We start from the raw sequence: 19,672 nt of genomic DNA, 5'->3' as shown, positions 1-19,672 counted from the left end.
TTCATATGTTGTATCATTGTTTTTGTGTCCAAATAAATCTTAAACTTAAACGTGGAAGGTGGATCTTGATTAATTCTACTTCTCCAAAGAATTCATGTAGATTGCTTTTAGTTTGGAAGGAGCTACAGGAATGATCAAAGCCACCTATATTTAGTAAGTACAGGAAATAGGTGGATTAGCTTCATAATATCACCGTTAGAAAAGGTTAATTGTATTAATAGCTGATACAGTCCAATAAAAGTGAAGTAACAAGTCCAACTTTGTAGGTGTTTTATTTTTATAAAAAGGACCCGGGCACCAACAGTGTGAAGGCCCTCTAATACTTTCCGTTTGATTTTTTTCTGTGTATTCATTCTCAGTTTGTGGTCATATACAGTTACAGTTACTCATTTTAAATGTCTTTGTATGTGTTTGATTTACTTTACTTATGAATAAATGTTAACAACAACAAAGGCTTAGGGTCCAGGGGCCTCTGATCTCTTGGGGATTTGAACATCTCTTATTTTGAAGGCCCCACCGGAATCAGCGGCGTGCCCTCCTCGCCAGCTTGCCGCAGCAGTTGTGATGTTAGCCTGTTTACTTGGACGCTCCTAGCTTGTTGCCCCTCTGCCCCGGTAACAGCCTCCAGTTCCCCCCGAGGAAACCATGGCCGAGCCGGCCCCGGGATCCGCTCCGTCGCCACAACATGACGGTAACTGTCTCGTGTGTGTGCGGGTTCGTGGAGGGGGTGCCCGGGACCGCCAGCACCGGAGCTAGCGGCCTCTGCATCCCTGACAACATTAGCTCGTTAGCATCCGGGCGACGTGTCACTGGCTGTCAGCGCCTCGGATTCTGCATTTAACTCCATGTGTGTTTGTTGTTAAAGCTGCTTAAATCCGAACCGTGCCGTGCTACCGTACCCGAGCTAACACCGCTGTCTGTTCGCCGGCAGGGCTACGTTAGCACGGTAGCTCGTCGCTGAGGCTAGTCTTGGTTAATTTGATGTAAAGCTGTTGCCCAGCCTGGTCAGCGGTTAACACGGGTCATATGGGTCTTATTAGCCCGGTACTCTGAGCTGTGAGTGGCCGGCGCACAAGCACTCACTCGGGGGCTGGAGCACCGGCACAGGAGGCTGATCCTGCAGCAGGTTTACCCCTCTGCTGCTCAACCAGGGGTCCGGGGACCACGGAGGGTCCTGCAGGGAACTCATCCACATTTAATAACACAGGATCCTATTGACCCCTGAAGGAAGTGCATGAGCCAACTTGCTAAAATATTACAGAACAGAAGAATATAAAGTGGAATAAAATACAGACAAGCTGAAAGATACAACTAGTATTACGTCTTAAATACAAGTTAAGATTAGAATAAAGTAAAAAATGTAAGTGTATTATAATGAAATCAAGTGTATTGAGAGAAACAAATACTTACCTTCAGTGGCAGTAAGTAGACATTAAACGATAAAGGAGGAAGTAATAAGGGATACTAAATTGATATTGAAATATTGCACATGATATTTTGCACGTTATATTGAAATCATTTGAAAATATTGCACATGATAATAAGTTAATGATTATCAACCAGTAATGTCACACAGATTGCATGTGAATGGTGTAATTGCACACAAGTCGTAATATTGCACATGAAAATAATATAAAAACAAAATATTGCACAAGGCACAGCTGGTATATGCAAGAGTGGAGTTGTGTTGTATCTTAACTTGTGGTAAACATACACGTGTAAGAATGTATAATTAGCTTAAAATCGTTGTGCAACTGTTTGGACAATTGTATAATCGCTTCATTTCAAAGAATTTACAAAACATTAGCTGGTTGCAGCTTGATAAAGATAAATAAATAAAAATTCTCAGCCTATATTGTTAATTATCACATTAAATGTCCCAAAATTATTTCTGATAAGTTTTCTGCTCCTGAGTGAAGGTTGTGGTTTTAAACTCTTATTGAATTTTATAGATTCTAGAACAAAACCATCAGTTGTAGCTGTATTTTGTTTATATGCTTCACTTGAATCTCTACTTATTGACACTTTTGCAGCAGTAAAACTTTTCCACGTGCATCTTTGAGGTTATAGCAACACATTTTCCTGCTGACTGTCTTTTTGATGTTAGAAATTTCGACCTGCTCAGTCTGTCATTCTTTATCTTCAGTGTCTGTGTTTGAGCGAGGCCTGTCCTTCTCATGAATGATTCCTGACAGAGTTTTATCATCACTCGTCAAACCTCCCGCATCTGACCTTTGACTTGTTTTGTTATCTCTCACCTGAAGAGCTCAGACATAGACATAGAAACATAGTCAGAGAGGAATGTATGGATTGTTGAGCATTTCAGGTCAATACTGTAGCTGGTTGTAATATCAGTGTGTAAATCTGGTTGTGAGGATGTGTGACGACTGATCCATTAGTTGGCATAAAAATATGTCAACATCTTTAATGATAATCAAGTACTTATCCAGCTAAAATGTGTTCCCAGTTCCAGCTTCTCAGTTTTATAGAAGCTGTGAATTCATGTTGAAGCTCCTCTGGTTTATTGTATTTACATTATGACTCAGGTGATCTATGTTCAATCTTAAATCAACAATCTGAACAAGGAGGTCGACACCGTGACAGATCATTGGGAGTAAAAGTATTTCCTTTGTTTTTCGTTGATCACTAAATCCCAGCTGCTGAAATTCACTTGGAACTTAAGCGTTCAGCTGTCACATGACGGTGGCGTGGCGGTGCCCTGCTGAACTGACCCGGCTGTGTGTGCTTGTAAATGTTTCCATGCCTCAGTCTGGGTCTGAGGAAACAGTCGTCCCATGCCTTGATCGGCTGATTTTAAATAACGGAGGGGCAAAAGCAGGAAGTTAGATGCACTAGATTGTTGGAAAAACCTATGACTTGGAAAAATGTAATGCACAGAGAGTTGTGTTAATCCTAGAAATAGAAATACTTCTATACTATTTTGTTTGGAATTTGCTCTCAGGACGATTATTCCTTCCTTTTAGTGTATTATATCTTCCTGGGCAACGTGTGTTAATCGCAATTACTTTGCAAACTCTAGCAGTTTCCAAACCGGAGGATTTGTTAAGACTCTAACTTCATTATATGGTTGTATGATGACTGTCCTGTGTCTTCTCCATCTCCCAGAGGTGCTGCAGCAGCGAGTGGCAGCTCTGGAGCAGGAGAGGGTCGAGTTCATCAAACTCAAACAGCAGCTCGAGGCCGAGTTCAACCAGAAACGAGCCAAGTTTAAAGATATTTTTTTGCTGAAGGAAGGTACGGATCCATAAACACACAAGCTTGATGGTATCGATAACTGAAGAGCATCTCTCTGTACACATGTTTATTTCCCTCTCCTCTCGATTTGTCTCCAGAGGAGTGGAAGAGGCAGACAGCGGCGCTGGAGGGGGCCCACGCTGAGCTGAGCGCCGTCCAGATCCAGCTGACTCAGGCCCAGTCTGAGATCGAGAACATCCAAGCTGTGGCCACTGTGTCGGAAAACACCAAACAGGAAGCCATCGACCAGGTCCGCAGCCAGTGGCAGGAGGAAGTGGCCTCACTGCAGGCCATCATGAAAGGTAGAAAACCAGCGGCTCTTCAATGTCTTTAATCAACACATTTAATCTGCTTGTTTTTTATCAGTATGGTTGTTGGTTTAAAACCAGCCTGAAAGATTTGTTCTTATTGGATTATGTGCTTCCTCTTCAAAGAAAGCGTGTGTGAATACGAGGTCCAGTTCCACCAGCGCTTGGATCAGGAGCGAGCCCAGTGGAACCAGTACCGCGAGGCGATGGAGCGGGAAATGGGAGACCTGAGACGCCGCCTCACCGTGGGCCAGGAGGAGGAAAACCTGGAGGAGGAAATGAAAAAAGTAGGTTTCTTTATTCAATATATTTCCTTGAGTCTTGTACATGAATCTGAGCCTTATTCTCCACTTCTGTACTAAATTAATTTCCTTTGGTTCGACGGATCGTTTTTTTGTTGGCAAGCATATGAGTTTGTGTTGAAATGGAATCTTAAGTTTCTAGTTTGTGACCTCACATTTTCAGTAAAAACACAAAACAAAAAACATGGAAATGAGCCAGGGAACAGCTCAGACGGTGCCAGACACCGGAGCCAGCTGGACGGCTCACGAGGTGTTGACCAAGGTTGAGTTTTCAGTCCGCCGATCGCTCATACTCATGTTACACTAATTCACTATAAACACCTATAAATTGGATTTAGATTTTCCACACCAAACTGGAGCTGACCTGGTGATGTAATGACTCCAGACTGAGGCACAGGAGTCTTTACATCACCAGGTCAGCTCCAGATTTCACTGTGAGCAGCAGAGTGTGTGAGATGTCACATAGATCAGACTAAAAATAGATAATGTGCGTCTGTTGTGATTGCAAAACCGATCAGATCCGTCACCTTCGATTGGCTTGCTAGACATAGCTGAGCGTAGAGAGAGAATTTATGTTGACAGTAAACTAAGAATCTTTGGATTTGACTGATCGAAGTAAACATGATGAAATACTTTGGGGTGGTGAGAAATCATCACAGGCACTTGTCACTATTTTATAATTATGATTATAGACTAATAATAATTCAAGAATCAGGATTCCCGACATTATTGCTATATCAACCATGTTGGAGTTTGTCTTGGCAAGCTCAACTGAACTAAATCAAAAAATGATATACACAATCAAGTTGTGCCAGAGTATGAAATACATTAGTAATTTCCAAGCTTTGAATAATTAATCCTAAAGCCAATATCGAAATATACAAAACCCGATGATAAAATAAATAAATAAATTATGATTAAAACCCCAGAACGTGAGCAGAAATATTTAAATGGTTTACTGGGAAGGAAAAAGAGAGGTTTCGATATATTGAAACCAAGAAATATATTAACTATTCTATGAAAGTAGTATTTTTCATTTCTCTGTATCTAAAAATGTAACTTAACAGGAACCCAGGTCTCTGAAGTCAGTTCCTGTTTTCAAACCTTGTATCATCAGTCTGAATTATTTTTAAGTAAAGACTGAATTACAATGCGTCTCAGTTTCTATGATGATGTTATATCGTGTGTTTTTGCTGCGGTTGGAGGAAGTGAAGCACATGAAAGAAGTGTAAGCTGTGCAGTTATCAACATGTTTGGATTTTTAATGTGTGAGTTCAAAACCCCTTGAAGGCCCAGGAGGACGCGGAGAAGCTGCGCTCGGTGGTGATGCCCATGGAGAAGGAGATCGCCGCCCTGAAAGCCCGACTGACGACAGCCGGGGAGCGGGTGAAAGAACTGGAGGCCTCGAAGGTCAGTCGGCCACAAACCAATGATTCTTTGTGGAGAATTAATGCACATAAGATGTTAACTGGGCGTGATGTTACCCAAGAATTTAACAAATTAATTAGAAGTAGAAAACTCTTCCAGTCTTTTAGTTTCATGTCCCTTTCCTCGGTCACAGCAGTGGATTTTCCAAGTACAGTATGTTCACTTTTGCTTGAGCATTGATTTGGCGATAAATTATAATTTAAATAAAAACACGTGAAAGGCTTTTTAAATTTCATGTTTTATGAAATATTAGAGATCTCATTGATTTAAATTCATGCTCTGTTTGACAACTTGTCTGTAAAATTCATAAATGAACCTTTTCACAGGATGATTTATTGATTTGTGTTGGTAGAGATTGTTTTATTTATGTCTGACAGTATTGACACAGTAGTTATTAAGTCGTTTTACTGTGGTACCATTGTAAAGAAGTTATACTGCAGCTACAGTGTGTGTTATTGTCGTTAGTTCTCAGCAGTCGTGGGCACGAACAATGGCTGCTAAACGTTGACAGTTGCTTTTCCTCACAGATCGTCGCGGTTTTGGTTTCAGTTCGATTTGTTTAATCGTTGTGTGGGACGGTAACAATGCAGCGCAGTGTTTCAGCTGAATTCCGCTGAATGAGTCCACTGTGACGATGCAGACGGACCGAGGCGACGTCTCTGTCGTTTTAATGGATGATTGGATATTTTATTGCCACTCTTTAAAGCTTTGTCACCATTGGAATCTACTGTAACTGAGCGGAATCGGGGGGGGCGACCACAGCCTTTCCACAAATTTCCCATCGAGCGTGTTTCCTGCCGCAGCAGATGGCTGTTGTCAGCAAAAAAAAATGCTCTGTGCCACTCAACCACAGACTGACAGAGTTAGGGTCTAGCTTGTAAACAGTCAGAGGAGGTAGCAGCAGAAGAGTCGGGCATTTCTCTCAGGCTGCATCCTCACAACTACACTTTAGTTTCAAAGTAACTGAAATATCACATGTTTGTTCGTCATACCAGAAACCACCTCATCAATTAAACTGTTGCATTGACAAATTGAAAAGATAGGAGGGAAGATGAACCACATTGTCATGTTTCGGATTTTCCCTTTTAATTACAGGTCAAAGAGCTCAATCACGTTCTGGAGGCTGAGAAGTCGTGTCGTACGGACCTGGAGATGTATGTGGCCGTGTTGAACACACAGAAATCTGTCCTGCAGGAAGACGCAGAGAAACTACGCAAAGAGCTGCATGAGGGTACATTGTGATATTTCTTTTTATAAGAATCTTGTTGATTGGTTTAACTTGTTGCTCTTTAGTCTCTTGGGTCTCTTTTTTCATAACAAAAGCCACATTGAAATGGGACTTCCTACATTTTCCGAAAGTTGGCACTAAAACATAATAGACACATAAACATGCTGTGTCATGGTATTGTTTCTGGCACCTTATCTTTCCATACTGCATTATACCACGGCCCTAAACTTCTCTGTGTCTTTGGCGTCTCAGTCTGTCACAAGCTGGAGTTGGAGCGGCAGCAGCACAATCAGCTGAAGCACACGTGGCAGAGAGCCAACGACCAGTTCCTGGAGTCCCAGCGCCTCCTCATGAGGGACATGCAGAGGATAGAGAACGTGCTGTCATCGGAACAACTCCGCCAGGTGGAGGAGATGAAGAAGAAGGACCAGGTACACACAGCGTCACAACTTCAAATATGCCTGTTTAGATGTGACCGCAAAGACAAATTTCTACCTTGACAAATAAAGTAGTTTCTATTTCTAACACTATTGTGATTGATAAGAGTGACGAGCAGAAACTTTGTCCAGTTTGAAGATAATGTGCTTCAGTCCATGATTGTTAGAACTCCTCAGGATAATGTAGTCCAGCTGAATGCCACTGCAAACCACAACATGAAACAATAACTCTATGATTTTAAACCTTTTGTCTCCATCCAAGGAGGAAGATGACAAGGAGCGGCTTAGCCAAGTGAACGAGATGCAGGAGGAGGACGGGGGAGACAACACCGAGCCTTTGGAAGACTCCTTCCTCGGGCTGAGCGTCGAGGAGGTATGAGTGTTACTCGATACGTCCCTTAGAGCGAACAGAGCCGGACCATTATCGTCGTGTTATGTTCCCTTTGAGTAAAGTGATCCTCAGACACACAACATGGCGCTGTCACTTCTGTCCTTTAACTCAGGAGCAGAGATGATTTGAGAAACGTTGTTCTTCCTTAACTGTAACTTAAAAAACATCCATAGGACATTCACTTGGACTCATGGATGAACTGATTCGATTTTGGAGGTCAAAGGTCAAGGTCGATGTGACCTCAAACCCTTTTTACTTTGTTATCTTGATATCTTAAGAAGGCATCGAGGTAATCCTGTCAAATTTGGCACAAATGTTCCATTAGACTCACAGGTAAACACAAGTTTTACTTTGGAGACTTTCTTCCCATTTTGACCAGTTTCACTTGGGCTCGAAGATTAATTGATTGGATTTCAGGGGTTAAAGGTCAAAGGTTACAGTGACCTCATGTCAGGAATACTGGGAGGGACTGAAACTGCGCTGGTTTACTAGGGCTGGTTTAATGCTCACTTAAAGGCAAATATTTGTTCTTCTTTGCAAACATTATCAAGGATGTTGCCGCTCTCCTGTTACTTGTAGGGTGTGTGTTTACCAAGACTATATGAAGGATGTCCTAGTTTATGGCTGTGAGTTGTCAGTGCACACTGTGCAACTCCAAAGCTTTAGCCAGGTCATGAAGCCTGGATTATCAACAATCAGGCCATTGAAAGAAAACTGAATCAGTGGGATTTCTGGCATGTCAGAGATCTTGACCAGTTCTCTTCAGTTTGAGCAGTTCCACGATTCAGTTTCCGTCACGGCTGCTGTCTGCAGAGCAGTTCTAAACTGCACTGGGCTGGTTTGAATATTTGAGGAGTATTTTACATGTGGTGTCTGTCCTGACTCCGACTGTGCTGCAGGAGAAAGACGTCAGCGTGTTCTCTCTTAGTCCCACTGGTATCAGAGTCACACAAAGGTTTGAAAGCTCCACAGGTTACGTTTTTCTCAGAACCTAATCTGCTCTTTCTCTTTCAGCCCCACGCCAACCACAGCGCTCACGGCTCGATGCACTCTTTAGATACTGACGTGGTGTTGGGGGGCACCATGGACCCCTACAAAGAAAACCTGCGGCGAGTTCAGTCGACGGACAGCCTCGGCTCCTCGCTGTCTGCCCAGCAGGGCCTCGGGGGCCAGAACCACAAGGCCAAGTCGGCCAGCCACTTGGAGGAATCAGACTTTGGGCCCCTGGTGGGAGCCGACTGCGGCGTGACAGACAGTAGTTTTGGGGAAACCTCGTCCATCAGCTCGATGAAGCTGACGGCGAGCCACTTCCTGCTGACAAAAGACCAGGAGAAGGCCATCAAAGCCATGACGCCTGAGCAGGAGGAGACGGCGTCGCTTCTGTCGAGCATCTCCCACACGGCCAACAACGCCTACCTGCCGCCTGTAGGCTACCGGCTGGTCAGCGACAGCGAGTGGAATCTGCTGCAGCAAGAGGTGCGTCCTCCTCCAGAGGTTTTCTCAGTTCGAGCAACGGTTGAAATGTGGTTCAAACTATTTAGTGGCTGCATAGTGGTTATGGCAGGACATCAGATTACACACTTGGTAAGGTTGAAGGTTTCTCTGTGTTTTTAAGATGAAAAGTTTCTGGGAAGATGTAACTCCAGGGAGTTCTTTCCATAACTTCCCATAAATTTGTCAGATTATTTTAATATCAGAGTAAAAATCCCCTTCTTTGATGAATTTCCTGTTTCAGAATTGAATTAATCCATGATCTTCAAAAAGCAAGTCAGATATCAAATTGCTGTTAATGAACATGCCAGTTTTAAGACAGGTAAACTAAAAGATAGAGTGTCGTATTAGGTGTTAGACATCATGTTTATCAAACAGTTTCATTAAATGTTTGTCTGTCGTCAGGTGAAAAACGCCGGCAGGAAGCTCGGCCGACGTTGTGACATGTGCTCCAACTACGAGAAGCAGCTCCAGGCCATCCAGGGACAAGAGGCCGAGACACGGGACCAGGTCTGTGTTCATATGTTCGTTTGTGGAGCAGAACCAGAAACCATTTTGATTTTTTTTCATGAAACAAACATGTTAGTCAGGTAGCAAAGTGGTGCCTCCTGATAGTCTGGGTTTCGTGATATCACGACTTCAGCACCGAAATCATCTGCTCTTTCAAGTTTTGTGGGGGCCAGAGGAATGTGTCATCGCCTGAAAAACATGATGAGTTGCAATTTAACAAAGCCACTTTGTGTTTGAAGTGATCAGAAGTTTGACCAGAGAATTCTGCCTTTCTCTCTGCTCCAGGTGAAGAAACTGCAGGTGATGCTGCGTCAGGCCAACGATCAGCTGGAGAGGACGATGACGGAGAAACAGGCTTTGGAGGATTCAGTCAAAGCAGGCAACGAGGAAACGGCTGCTAAGGTCTGAAAACGAAACAATGAAGTTGATTATTTCTCTTTTCGATTCTTTGATTTAGTGCAGCTGATCGTGTTATTTGTCATTTTGTTTGTTTATCCTCCTGCTCACTGGGTTCAATCCTCCATGAACCGTGCACACAGCAACACACATAACATTGTGGGCTACGTCATCTTTTCGCATAATAGATGTGAACACCCTCCCCCCCACCCCCCCCCACAACCAGTTGTGAATCTGCAGGAGCTCAGATTGCATCGCTTTGGGGGATACACACAGGAAGTGCATCTTTTCCATGGGCTCAGATATCACTCACAGCCGACACAGACACTGAACTATCTGACCTACAGTTCTTTCACCAACGTTTTGCTCCACTGTATTTTCCTACTGATCGTACGCTAACATTCATTGACTACGATTACCACAGTGTTCCCACCAACATATGTTCCTGTACTGTAAATGTCTCTGTAAATGTCTGAGGAGCCCTGAAGGCGTTTGGCTCTTGTCTCAGTGATGTGTTTTGGGCTGCAGGTTGCCGCCCTGATGCAGAGAGTCCAGGAGTCGGAGGCGCTGCTCGGAACACTACAACAAGCCTTCAGTGACGCTAAGAGGAACACGCAGGAGCAGATGGTGAGCAGCACACTCACTCCGTTAGCCTCTGCGTTGCCTTCCTCTCGACAGCTGTGTTTGGATCCCTCGTTCCGTCTAAGGTCACAGAGTTTAATATTGGACGGGATTGAGTTTGCACTGGCAAGAAATACGCCCTTCAAATGAGCATATCATTGTTTTTGGATTGACAACAAGCACCATCTCTGTAATCTGACCTGCAGCCACAGTGACCTGCAGCTGCGGGATGCTGGGTGTTTTGGGTTCACTTTTCTGTTCCTTCTTACCGTTAGTATTTGTTGATACAAAGGAGCTCTTGGCTACAGGAGTTGTTGCCACTCATAAAAAATTAAATTATGTCTAAAGGTTGCTCTTCCACCGCAAGGGAAATATTCATAGATTTGTTCTTCTATGCAACTATTGCCATGTGCACTAAGGAAAATAAGTGTAAAAACTCCTATTTCACAATGTTTCAGAGTTGAACTGTATTGCATTATACTTCTCATGAGAGGTTTATGTATAATACAACACAGTTGAACAGCACCATAGATAATTAGTCTGTTAGAAATCTAGCCAGAGGAGGAGACGTGTGGGAGAATCCCCTGAATCGTGTCGAATGCAGATGTGGCTCCGATGTGGGGCTTATGAAAAATCTGGGCTATTAATCATGAAGTTTGAACAAGGTATTCTCAACACACATTAGTAGATTATTTATTATTTCACATCTAGTTAATTTTGGGGAATTTAAAAAGGAACTGTCACATAATGTCACTGTTCTTCATGACCCCAAATATTCCCTGACATGATGAAGCTCTCTGTTTCAGTTAAATTCACAAAAATGGGACTTCCACCTCAATAGAGAAAAAAACAAACACTCTACATCACGTCCAGTTCTAAGTCAAGTACACCACTTGTTCTTGCAGAATATCATCCAGACAGAGATGGACAAACAGGAAAATGACCAGTGAGACAAACATTCTCAGTAATGAATGTGCATCTGGAAGCAGGAACAGTCCCAATGTGACTCGAAGGTCTTTCAAACGTCCGCCTGAGCAATGAGACATTACATTTGCTTCATGTGGTTTGAAGGAGCATGAGTCTTAATACTGTCATGAAGTGAGTCACTGCTCCAAGCAATGTATAAGTTGTGGGGGGGGGGAAATCAGATGAATCGTGGCTCCAGGAGGAGAAACTTGATGTGGAATCATTCTGTGTTTTAGAAGAGGAGCTGGTTACTTGTGAAAAAAGGGGAAACAAACTGACACACGATGAGAGAGTGATTTGTTTGGTTTGTTCTCTTCCAGGCGGTGCTGGTGAAGTCGAGGGAGCAGGTGGCCGACGAACTGAGTCGACTACAGAGAGACAACGAGAGTCTGCAGGGAAAACACAGGCTGCACGTGGAGCTCCAGAGACAGGAAGACTTCCAGATGCCCAATACCGTGCAAGTAGGTGAAACCCAAGACGTGCTGTGTATTCTGTATCAAAACTCAATTATATAATATAATGCGTTAATGATAGTGCCCGGCCTTTATACCTCATTCCTTGGGGTAAATTATTAGTTGAGATTTAATTATTTTGTGAAGTGAAGCGATAATAAAGAAATTCAAGGTTAAGAAAAAATACAATGAAAGTATGATCAGGAATTACTGTGTTAAGTGGAATTCCTTTCCTAATGCTAATCGCTAAAAGTGTGCAGTGCTTTCAGCTCTGCACACATAACTGGAAAAAAACACTTATTACACATAAGAAATACTGTTGCAAGTAAAAGTGCTGCAACTTCACTATTTTAAAAGCTTCTCCCCGGGGACTTCTATGATCTTTGAACTCACAGAACATTACGATGACTGGTCATATTTACAGAAACATTGCTGTGGTTAGACAAATTGTTTTTTATGCACTGCAGGACATTGTATTTAATTTTGGCTTTACAAATGTACTACTGACACTCCCTGAAGGTACTGACCATGAGTAAATGTATTTTTACTGACATTCTACAACAGCTAAAAAAAATACACAGATGAACTCAGTTCACAATGATTTGAATCTTAATAGTCTGTAGCTGTGGCTACTCAGTCAGCTCTCGATAATGCATCACATTATTCATTTATAAACCATTCATGCTGGAGAGAGAGGGAGAGGGAGAGGGAGGGAGAGAGGGAGAGAGAGAGGAATCTGAAACCAATTGATAGAGAAAATAATCCCTGCAGTGTACCACACAGGAGCTTATTGCCTGTGGTAATTCCTTCATGATTCCAGCGGCTCATTTTCGCCGATCAATGGCACCAGGGCTCATTTTGATCCTCACGACGAGAAGAGGATGCAGCGTTTTTTTTTTCAACTTACAACCCTCTGCTCTGTTCAGGAGGTTCCACACACATCTCCTCCCACACACTGTTACTCAGAGCCTCTTTCTCTGTGGTCCAGTGGATAAGAAAAAGAGCGGAGCTTCAGTGGAGGTGGAGAATATCACTGATGGTCCTGTGACATCTTTTTGGATGTTCAACAAGCTGTTGGATCAATCTCATGCCGCTTTGAAAGGTTGAAATGTAATAGACGAGGCGTTGACATGATTGAGTGGATGAAGTTTTCAAACCTTGCATAATGATTGGACTAGCAAATTCCTGGAAACACTATTTTTTATTTGAGACTTCCTCTTCCTCTTTTTACAGTGTCTCTCCAACACATGTTCAGAGTTAGGGCCATGTTTGCTATAGTGTGTTTTATTGGGAGGATTAGCTTCAACTAATTTGTCAATATCATCTGATATAGAAAGTATGTTAATAGCAAACGATAACATTTAAAAAAAGTCATAATTCTGCATACGAGCTGTTTCCAGATTGTGCTCAATGATGGAGAGGATCCACCTCATTGATCTGATTCTTTCTCCAGGAGCTTCAAGGGCAGGTGCTGCAGTTGCGTGATGACACGGTGGCGCTGCGGACGTCAGCCGATCACATGGAGGAGAAGCTGAAAGCGGAGATCCTGTTTCTGAAGGATCAGCTTCAGGCAGAGCAGTGTCTGAAGGAGAACCTGGAGGACACGCTGCAGCTGGAGATCGAGGGCTGTAAGGAGGAGATAGGTGAGACTCGGGAGGTTCAGTTTAAACTATTCAGTTTCATCATTTACTAACCGTTGTTTGTTACACGGTACATATCTAACCAATGCATCTGACACACCTACTTTTTGTTTTATGGACATTTCTTACATTTTCATCTGTTTCTGCTTTTGTTTCTTCTCCGTTGATTTCTGTTGTTCAGACATCTTGGAAGGTATGAAAAACCAGCTTCACTGGAGCTGCTCCTGTGTGTGTGTGTTAATGGCAGAGCTGTGAGACTATTAACTGTAGAGAGTGTAGGGCTCCCCCCCACATGTGTGTGAAGTGGCTATAATGTGCATTAATAGATAATTTCCCCTAACGTATGTTGTCCCATGCCATAGATTAATCATTACATGTTTCGCTGTAGATTTCGATCTATATATCAAGCATGCAACACTAATGCTGCATTCTGGGATGGGACTCAGGGGCATTTCTTTGGATCTAATTCTAGTTATTAAGTTTTAATCCTTTCAAATCCCTGGTGTTTATCTTCTGCTTGTTTCGTTTGGTGGAGAATCTTAGTTCAAATAAAATATTGAATCAGTGCAGTCATTTCCCACAGACACCTGAACCACTGACTTGATCTGTCTGTGGTTGTTGCACTGCTGCAGATCATAGTCTGCATTTGAGCAAAGACTGAGGTCGAGCACTCATCTATGTCAAGTCTAAAGTATTTCACAGAAGTTCCTTTTTTTAACTTGATGAACAGGAAATAAAAAGTTTCCCTGCTACAGCGCGAGTTCCCTTCCACAAATCCGGCCCTTAGTTGGTAGTTTTTGCTAAATCATTTTATTACAAGTGTTTCCAATCGGTGGAACATTTAATTTAAGTCGAGGTGCCACAATTAGTTGCTCTTCATATCAACTCACACGTTGTTTGTTTACATCAGTGTTTTTTGTGCAGATTCTTGAAAGTTCACAAACAAGAATCAAAACATATCATAAACAGAATGAAAAATTCAGGAATGGATTTGTTGTCTGTAGAGTGAAATGAATCACGGAACTATATTCATTCAAAATGGATCCAGCCATTAAATCCCATCCCTATAGGCATATTAGTAAAGTGTTTCATATGTGTGATGTGATGCTTTTAATAATTCTGACTCATTTAAATTGTTGCTGAGTATTGAAATATATGATAATCGATTGTTAGGGTTTCAGGAAATCCCCAAAATAGTAAAGACCACAAACACGAGTTCTCTAAGCCCAAGGTGTAATAACATAAGTATAATTATTTGTGAAGAATTTTAAATTTATTCTTGAGTTAGTAATTGTAACATCAACTAATCAACTTTAACACACTGTTGTGAATTGCTTGGATTAATCTGCTCAACAAACACGTCCATGTTTCAGTTTTTAGGGTTTTTCATGTAAACCACCTCTCACTGTCTGTTTCCCACAAGTCAAACACACACACACACACACACACACTGACACGCCATCACTCAGCCGAGCAGCTCCACTTGCAAACTTTGTTCCATAATTCATAAATGGCGTAATAATCATCAAGGTGCCAGGTTATTATTCCAGAGGGAAAATGTGGGCACTGAGAATCAGATGAGTTCTGTGAGATCCTCTAATGACTTCTCCCTCCTGCAGCTTCCTTCTCCAGTTTGAAGACGGAGCTGGAGCGAATAAAAGCTGAGAAGCAACAGGTACGTTTCTCTTTGATTTCATGAAGAAGAAAAGCTCGGTGAAGAAAAAATGATTCACTTCACAGCGGCTTTTTAACATGTTTCAAACTAACACGAAACACAACTATTAAAGAATATATATAAATCTAAATCAGATGTTGTGTTTATAGTTTATTCTGCTGCCTCCAAGTGGCCGAAAAAACATTGAATGTATTTAGCCTTTTATTTTGAAAATCTGTCACTGTCGTTTGGTGTCTTGTAGTCTTTTAAAAACGTTTGAACGCTTGATTGCACAACCCTCCCTTCAGTTGTGATCTGTTTCTTTGTGTAGTTGGAGAGAAATTTAGCAGAGAAGACCGAGACTCTGGAAAACCTCCAGGGCCTGAGGATCAGCCTGGAGCACCGACTTAAAGAGCTGATCACTGCAAAGGTCAGTTCGACACCGTGCTTCACCAAACGACCAGAAACTGCCCGTCTCTTAAAACCCGGCCAATCATATCAGAGCATTGCAGATGTTATATCGAATCCAGCTTGAGTGTGATGCACTCCCTTTAACATAATTCTTTAATGTCGTGGTGTATAATGTTTTCTCATTGTAAAATAAAAGCAAAGTTTGTAATTTAACATTCTGTCTATGCACGAGAGAGAGCCTGTACATGTTGTAAATATTTAACATTATGTTTTTTTTAAATCCAGAAACAGTTGTAGTCTGACACGAGACCAGTCCCACAGCCAGCGATTCACAGTCTACACCCTTTTAAATTATTCAGCGCAGATGTGTTTCAGTTAAATATTTATCACGGTTCTTTTCTCCTGCGTTTCACTGGCTCCACTCAGTTGTTATGAGTCTGATTAGTGTATGTGTGATTTGTGTTTGTGTGCGTGATGATTGCAGAGTGCACTCGAGATTCAGGCCCTCGACGAGAAAGACAAAGCTCAGCGGCTGCAGACGGAGCTGGACGTCAGTGAGCAGGTTCAGAAGGACTTTGTCAAACTCTCTCAGAACCTTCAGGTAAGATGGAATTCATCAGGGTCAGAGTTAAATATATACGTTGTCTGGATATCATCTGTTCAGGGTTCAGGGGCTCCTCCAGTCTGTTGTACCACTTTAAACACTTTACAGTACAGGACACGTGTACACAGCATACAACTCTGAGACGAGCATCGAACCCCAGACCCCCTGCATTCGTGTCTCTATCTCATAAAAAACATAATCTGAATGCATGGATTGTTGTGTGTCTGCATCCTCAGGTGCAGATGGAGCGAATACGACAGGCGGAGTCCTTGGACCGAATCCGAGTCATCCTCAACGACACCAACTTGACTGACATCAACCAGCTTCCAGACACATGATGCCACTGAATGAAAACTGCCCTCAGCTTCATTCCCCTTCCTTTTTCTTCATCACTGGCCCAATAACATTATTGATCTGATGCCTCCTTCCTCCCGCCCCCATAACCCCCCCCCACGCGTGGACGAGTTTGGAAGGATGGGGACGGACACAGCATGTGGAGCTCGGGGCCTTTTTGTGTAACTTATGAAATCATGGAATCACAACAAGGAAAGAATTATGAAGAAGAACACTACTAAAAAAAAAATGTAAATAACTAAATGTGTGACTGTGGATGGGGGGGGGTGTCCATCTCCCTGTGGGTCTGTCTGTGTCTCGTTTCTACTGTAGATATGACTATGTCTATATTAGGCTCAACCAAAAAGGTTTGTCGTCTTCTAAAGCACTTTTCATCTGCGACTTCTTTTTCCAGGTAAATAGAAAAAAACTATTGGATGCGTTAACTCTCCTCCTCGTGTTCTCGAAGCGCTTTGATAATCGCTTCCTCGTTTCACTCGCTTCTTCTTTTTCTGACGTCTCTTTTTGTTTTTTAATTTCCTGAAGCATTTTCCACCTTGTTCTGGTCATTTCACCCTGTTCAACAAAAAAAAAGAAACACAATGAAGGATGGAAAATACTTGCACGTAACTTAAATAGGATTGAACAAAAAAAAGGAACATAACACAAAGTGAGCAATACCATGAATTGTCTCTATCCTCCTCCTCTGTGTCTTGTTTTGCTCCATGAAGCTGCTGAAGTACATAACGATTTAACCCAGTTGGTTAAATTAAGAGATCAGAAGAATCAGGTGTCAACATTCAACTGTTTAATGAAAGAAAAACTATTTTAATCTTAAACACACTTTACTCCTTTAAATTATTCACAGATTATTATTTTTTTTTTAAACTGAGTTTGTCTTATCAGGAAAATCTAAATCTCAAATGAGAGAAATATTGAAGACCAGGCTGTAATCACGCTGAGCTGAGGCGTCAGAGGCTCTGACGTTTCATATGTACAAGATCTCTTTTGTCTTTGGACATGAACTTTGTCTTTCACATATGAAGAAGGCAGCAGGAGATTGAGCTGCTCAGACAACAACAGGCTAATGTCAGGAACAGCGGGGGAGGGAGACGTGTTGTTGTTTACAGAACATCGACAGTGGCTTCGGCCATTATCCCAAAAAACTAACTTGAATTGTCCTCGTCTTTCCAAATTCACGTCTTCTACGTGTTTGACTCTCATTTTTTCATCCTGAGATTTTAGAAACATCAACGCGTCCACTCGCTCGCTGTGGATGTTCCGGATGTTTTCCTGTTGTCTTGTCACATGGACTTGTTGTCGTCTCAACCTGATAAACTGAACAAGGAGAACAGACCGGAGTTCAGATCTTATCCACTATCTCGACTTTCACCGCCATAGTCAACCGCTGTGTAAAGTGGTGGAAGTTTGAGATTTGCTGCTTTTCGGAAAAGATACAAAAAAATTGTACTCAACTGACAAAGATTAACAGGAAGATTAAAAAATCTGTTTGATGACCAGGACTTTGTTTAGAGACCTGATTTAAAACTGACACGTGTGCAGCTCCTCCTTTCATAACCCATCTTCAATTCAAGCAGTTTGACTAATTGTAACATCTAAAGCTCGGCAAGGCCAGAATAACACAAGTGGTTTTCATTAAGCGGCTGCACATTCCCTCAAAAAACATTTTGAAATAGAATAAATACATGTGTGATTATTGATTCGAGTCGGGAGGATGTGGCTTCGTTTTGAAATGGTTCATTACCAGCTGCTACTTTATGTCCCCCCTTTTTTTTGTCAAAACGAGCTCAGAAAAAACATGTTGACTTGATTGATTTTAATCGATTAAGAAAATCTGACTACTGAGAGGAAGAACAACTCTGGAGATGTTTCCCCTCCAACTGTTGTGAAACTCTGTACTTTCCGCGTGAGCATTCGGAGGGAACATTTTTTCCAAACTTCCAAATAAGTGAGCCATTCCCCAGGAGCCGGCAGTCACCTTGAGCTTTGAATAAAGATGGTGACTCAGTGCCCGGCTCTCTTTCTGACGCACCAGGCGGCAAACCACGCATTGATGGAAAGAAAAAGACAAATAATGAGGCTGAATGAATTGTGTAAACAGCTGCGTTGTTTGGTTCAAGGACATGATCTCTGTATTTTTTTGTTTTGTTTGTTTGTTTACTTGCATGTATTACATTTCCCCTCTGTTGCATATGTCAATACTGTAGATATCTGGAGTTGATATTTATGATAGATTCCTGCAATGTGTTATGAGATGTGTGGATGTGTGGGCGAGCGAGCCTGACTTGCACTGAGAGAACCCTGTATGTTTTCGGCTTGTGTGGTTGTGGGCTGGTGAAAACTGGTGAACTGAACCTTCAGAGTATAAATTTTAACCGTGTGAAGTCTGCACATTCATTTTTCTCCGATAGCCTTATTGCATTGGCTTGGTGTGTTTTAATTTGATTTGTGACATTTGATGTCTCTTTTAATTTTTTTCTTTCGTGGCCCATATGGCATTAATGTGACGGTTCCTAATCCGGAGAGTCTTACCAGACGTTTACTAATTCACTGTGGTCATGATTAAAAGTAGATTATTAATGATTAATTTCTGATCTTTCATCGCTGGCCATGTACAGACTGTACCCTTGATTCCCTGAAAAATTATTAGAGATGTGAAGCGTTTGAGTTCAGAGACGTAGAGTGTGAGGTCTGAACGCTCACACTGTCCCATCGCTTCTTGGTTTATAGCATAAATACAAATTCAAAACAAATAAAGCACATTTGAAGCCCAGGTTTGTTTGTGTTTGACGAGGACGACTTGTGGAAAATGTGCTTTTTTTGGAAACAACTGTTTCACTATAGTCTTTATAGTGTATACATACAAGTACACAACCTCAGAATATATCTAAAGCTGTAATATACAGTCACTTCTTGCATCATACCCATTGACAATAAATGAATTAAAGAAGTCTTTTTTCCAGTAAATTGAAATATGAAAAATTCAGCAGACAAGTTTGATTTTAATCTTTAATTATAATTTTTGCTCACAGACTCGCATGCACGATTTGAAGTTTGCTACAACTTGTTTCGCGTACCTTAGAATCATCATTTAAAGGTTCAGTGTGTAGAATTTAAGGACATCTAGTGGTAAAGTCGTATATTGCAGGTGTATATCTTCTCACCTCACCCTCCCTTTCCAAACATGAGAGAGAACCTGTGGAATCTTCAGTTGTCATAAAAAA

At 41.9% G+C, this 19,672-nt stretch overlaps 1 protein-coding gene across 1 annotated transcript; it reads left to right on the top strand.

Annotated features, from left to right (window-relative positions):
• Positions 1–485: 485 nt before the first annotated feature.
• Positions 486–19,221, top strand: rabep1 (rabaptin, RAB GTPase binding effector protein 1). Its single transcript, XM_062405946.1, has 18 exons — positions 486–691; positions 3,127–3,255; positions 3,354–3,557; positions 3,690–3,850; positions 5,156–5,275; positions 6,389–6,524; positions 6,774–6,952; positions 7,221–7,331; positions 8,364–8,825; positions 9,246–9,350; positions 9,636–9,752; positions 10,275–10,373; positions 11,654–11,794; positions 13,239–13,428; positions 15,045–15,100; positions 15,411–15,509; positions 15,975–16,091; positions 16,331–19,221. The coding sequence occupies exons 1-18, from the start codon at positions 646–648 to the stop codon at positions 16,430–16,432; spliced, it is 2,574 nt and encodes an 857-aa protein (XP_062261930.1). The 5' UTR covers positions 486–645; the 3' UTR covers positions 16,433–19,221.
• The last annotated feature ends 451 nt before the right edge of the window (positions 19,222–19,672 follow it).

This window comes from Platichthys flesus, chromosome 15, assembly GCF_949316205.1.
Source record: "Platichthys flesus chromosome 15, fPlaFle2.1, whole genome shotgun sequence".
In the NCBI taxonomy this organism is placed as follows: Eukaryota; Metazoa; Chordata; class Actinopteri; order Pleuronectiformes; family Pleuronectidae; genus Platichthys; species Platichthys flesus.
Note: the sequence above shows the minus strand (reverse complement) of the source record. Positions and strands in the feature narration are given on the sequence as shown.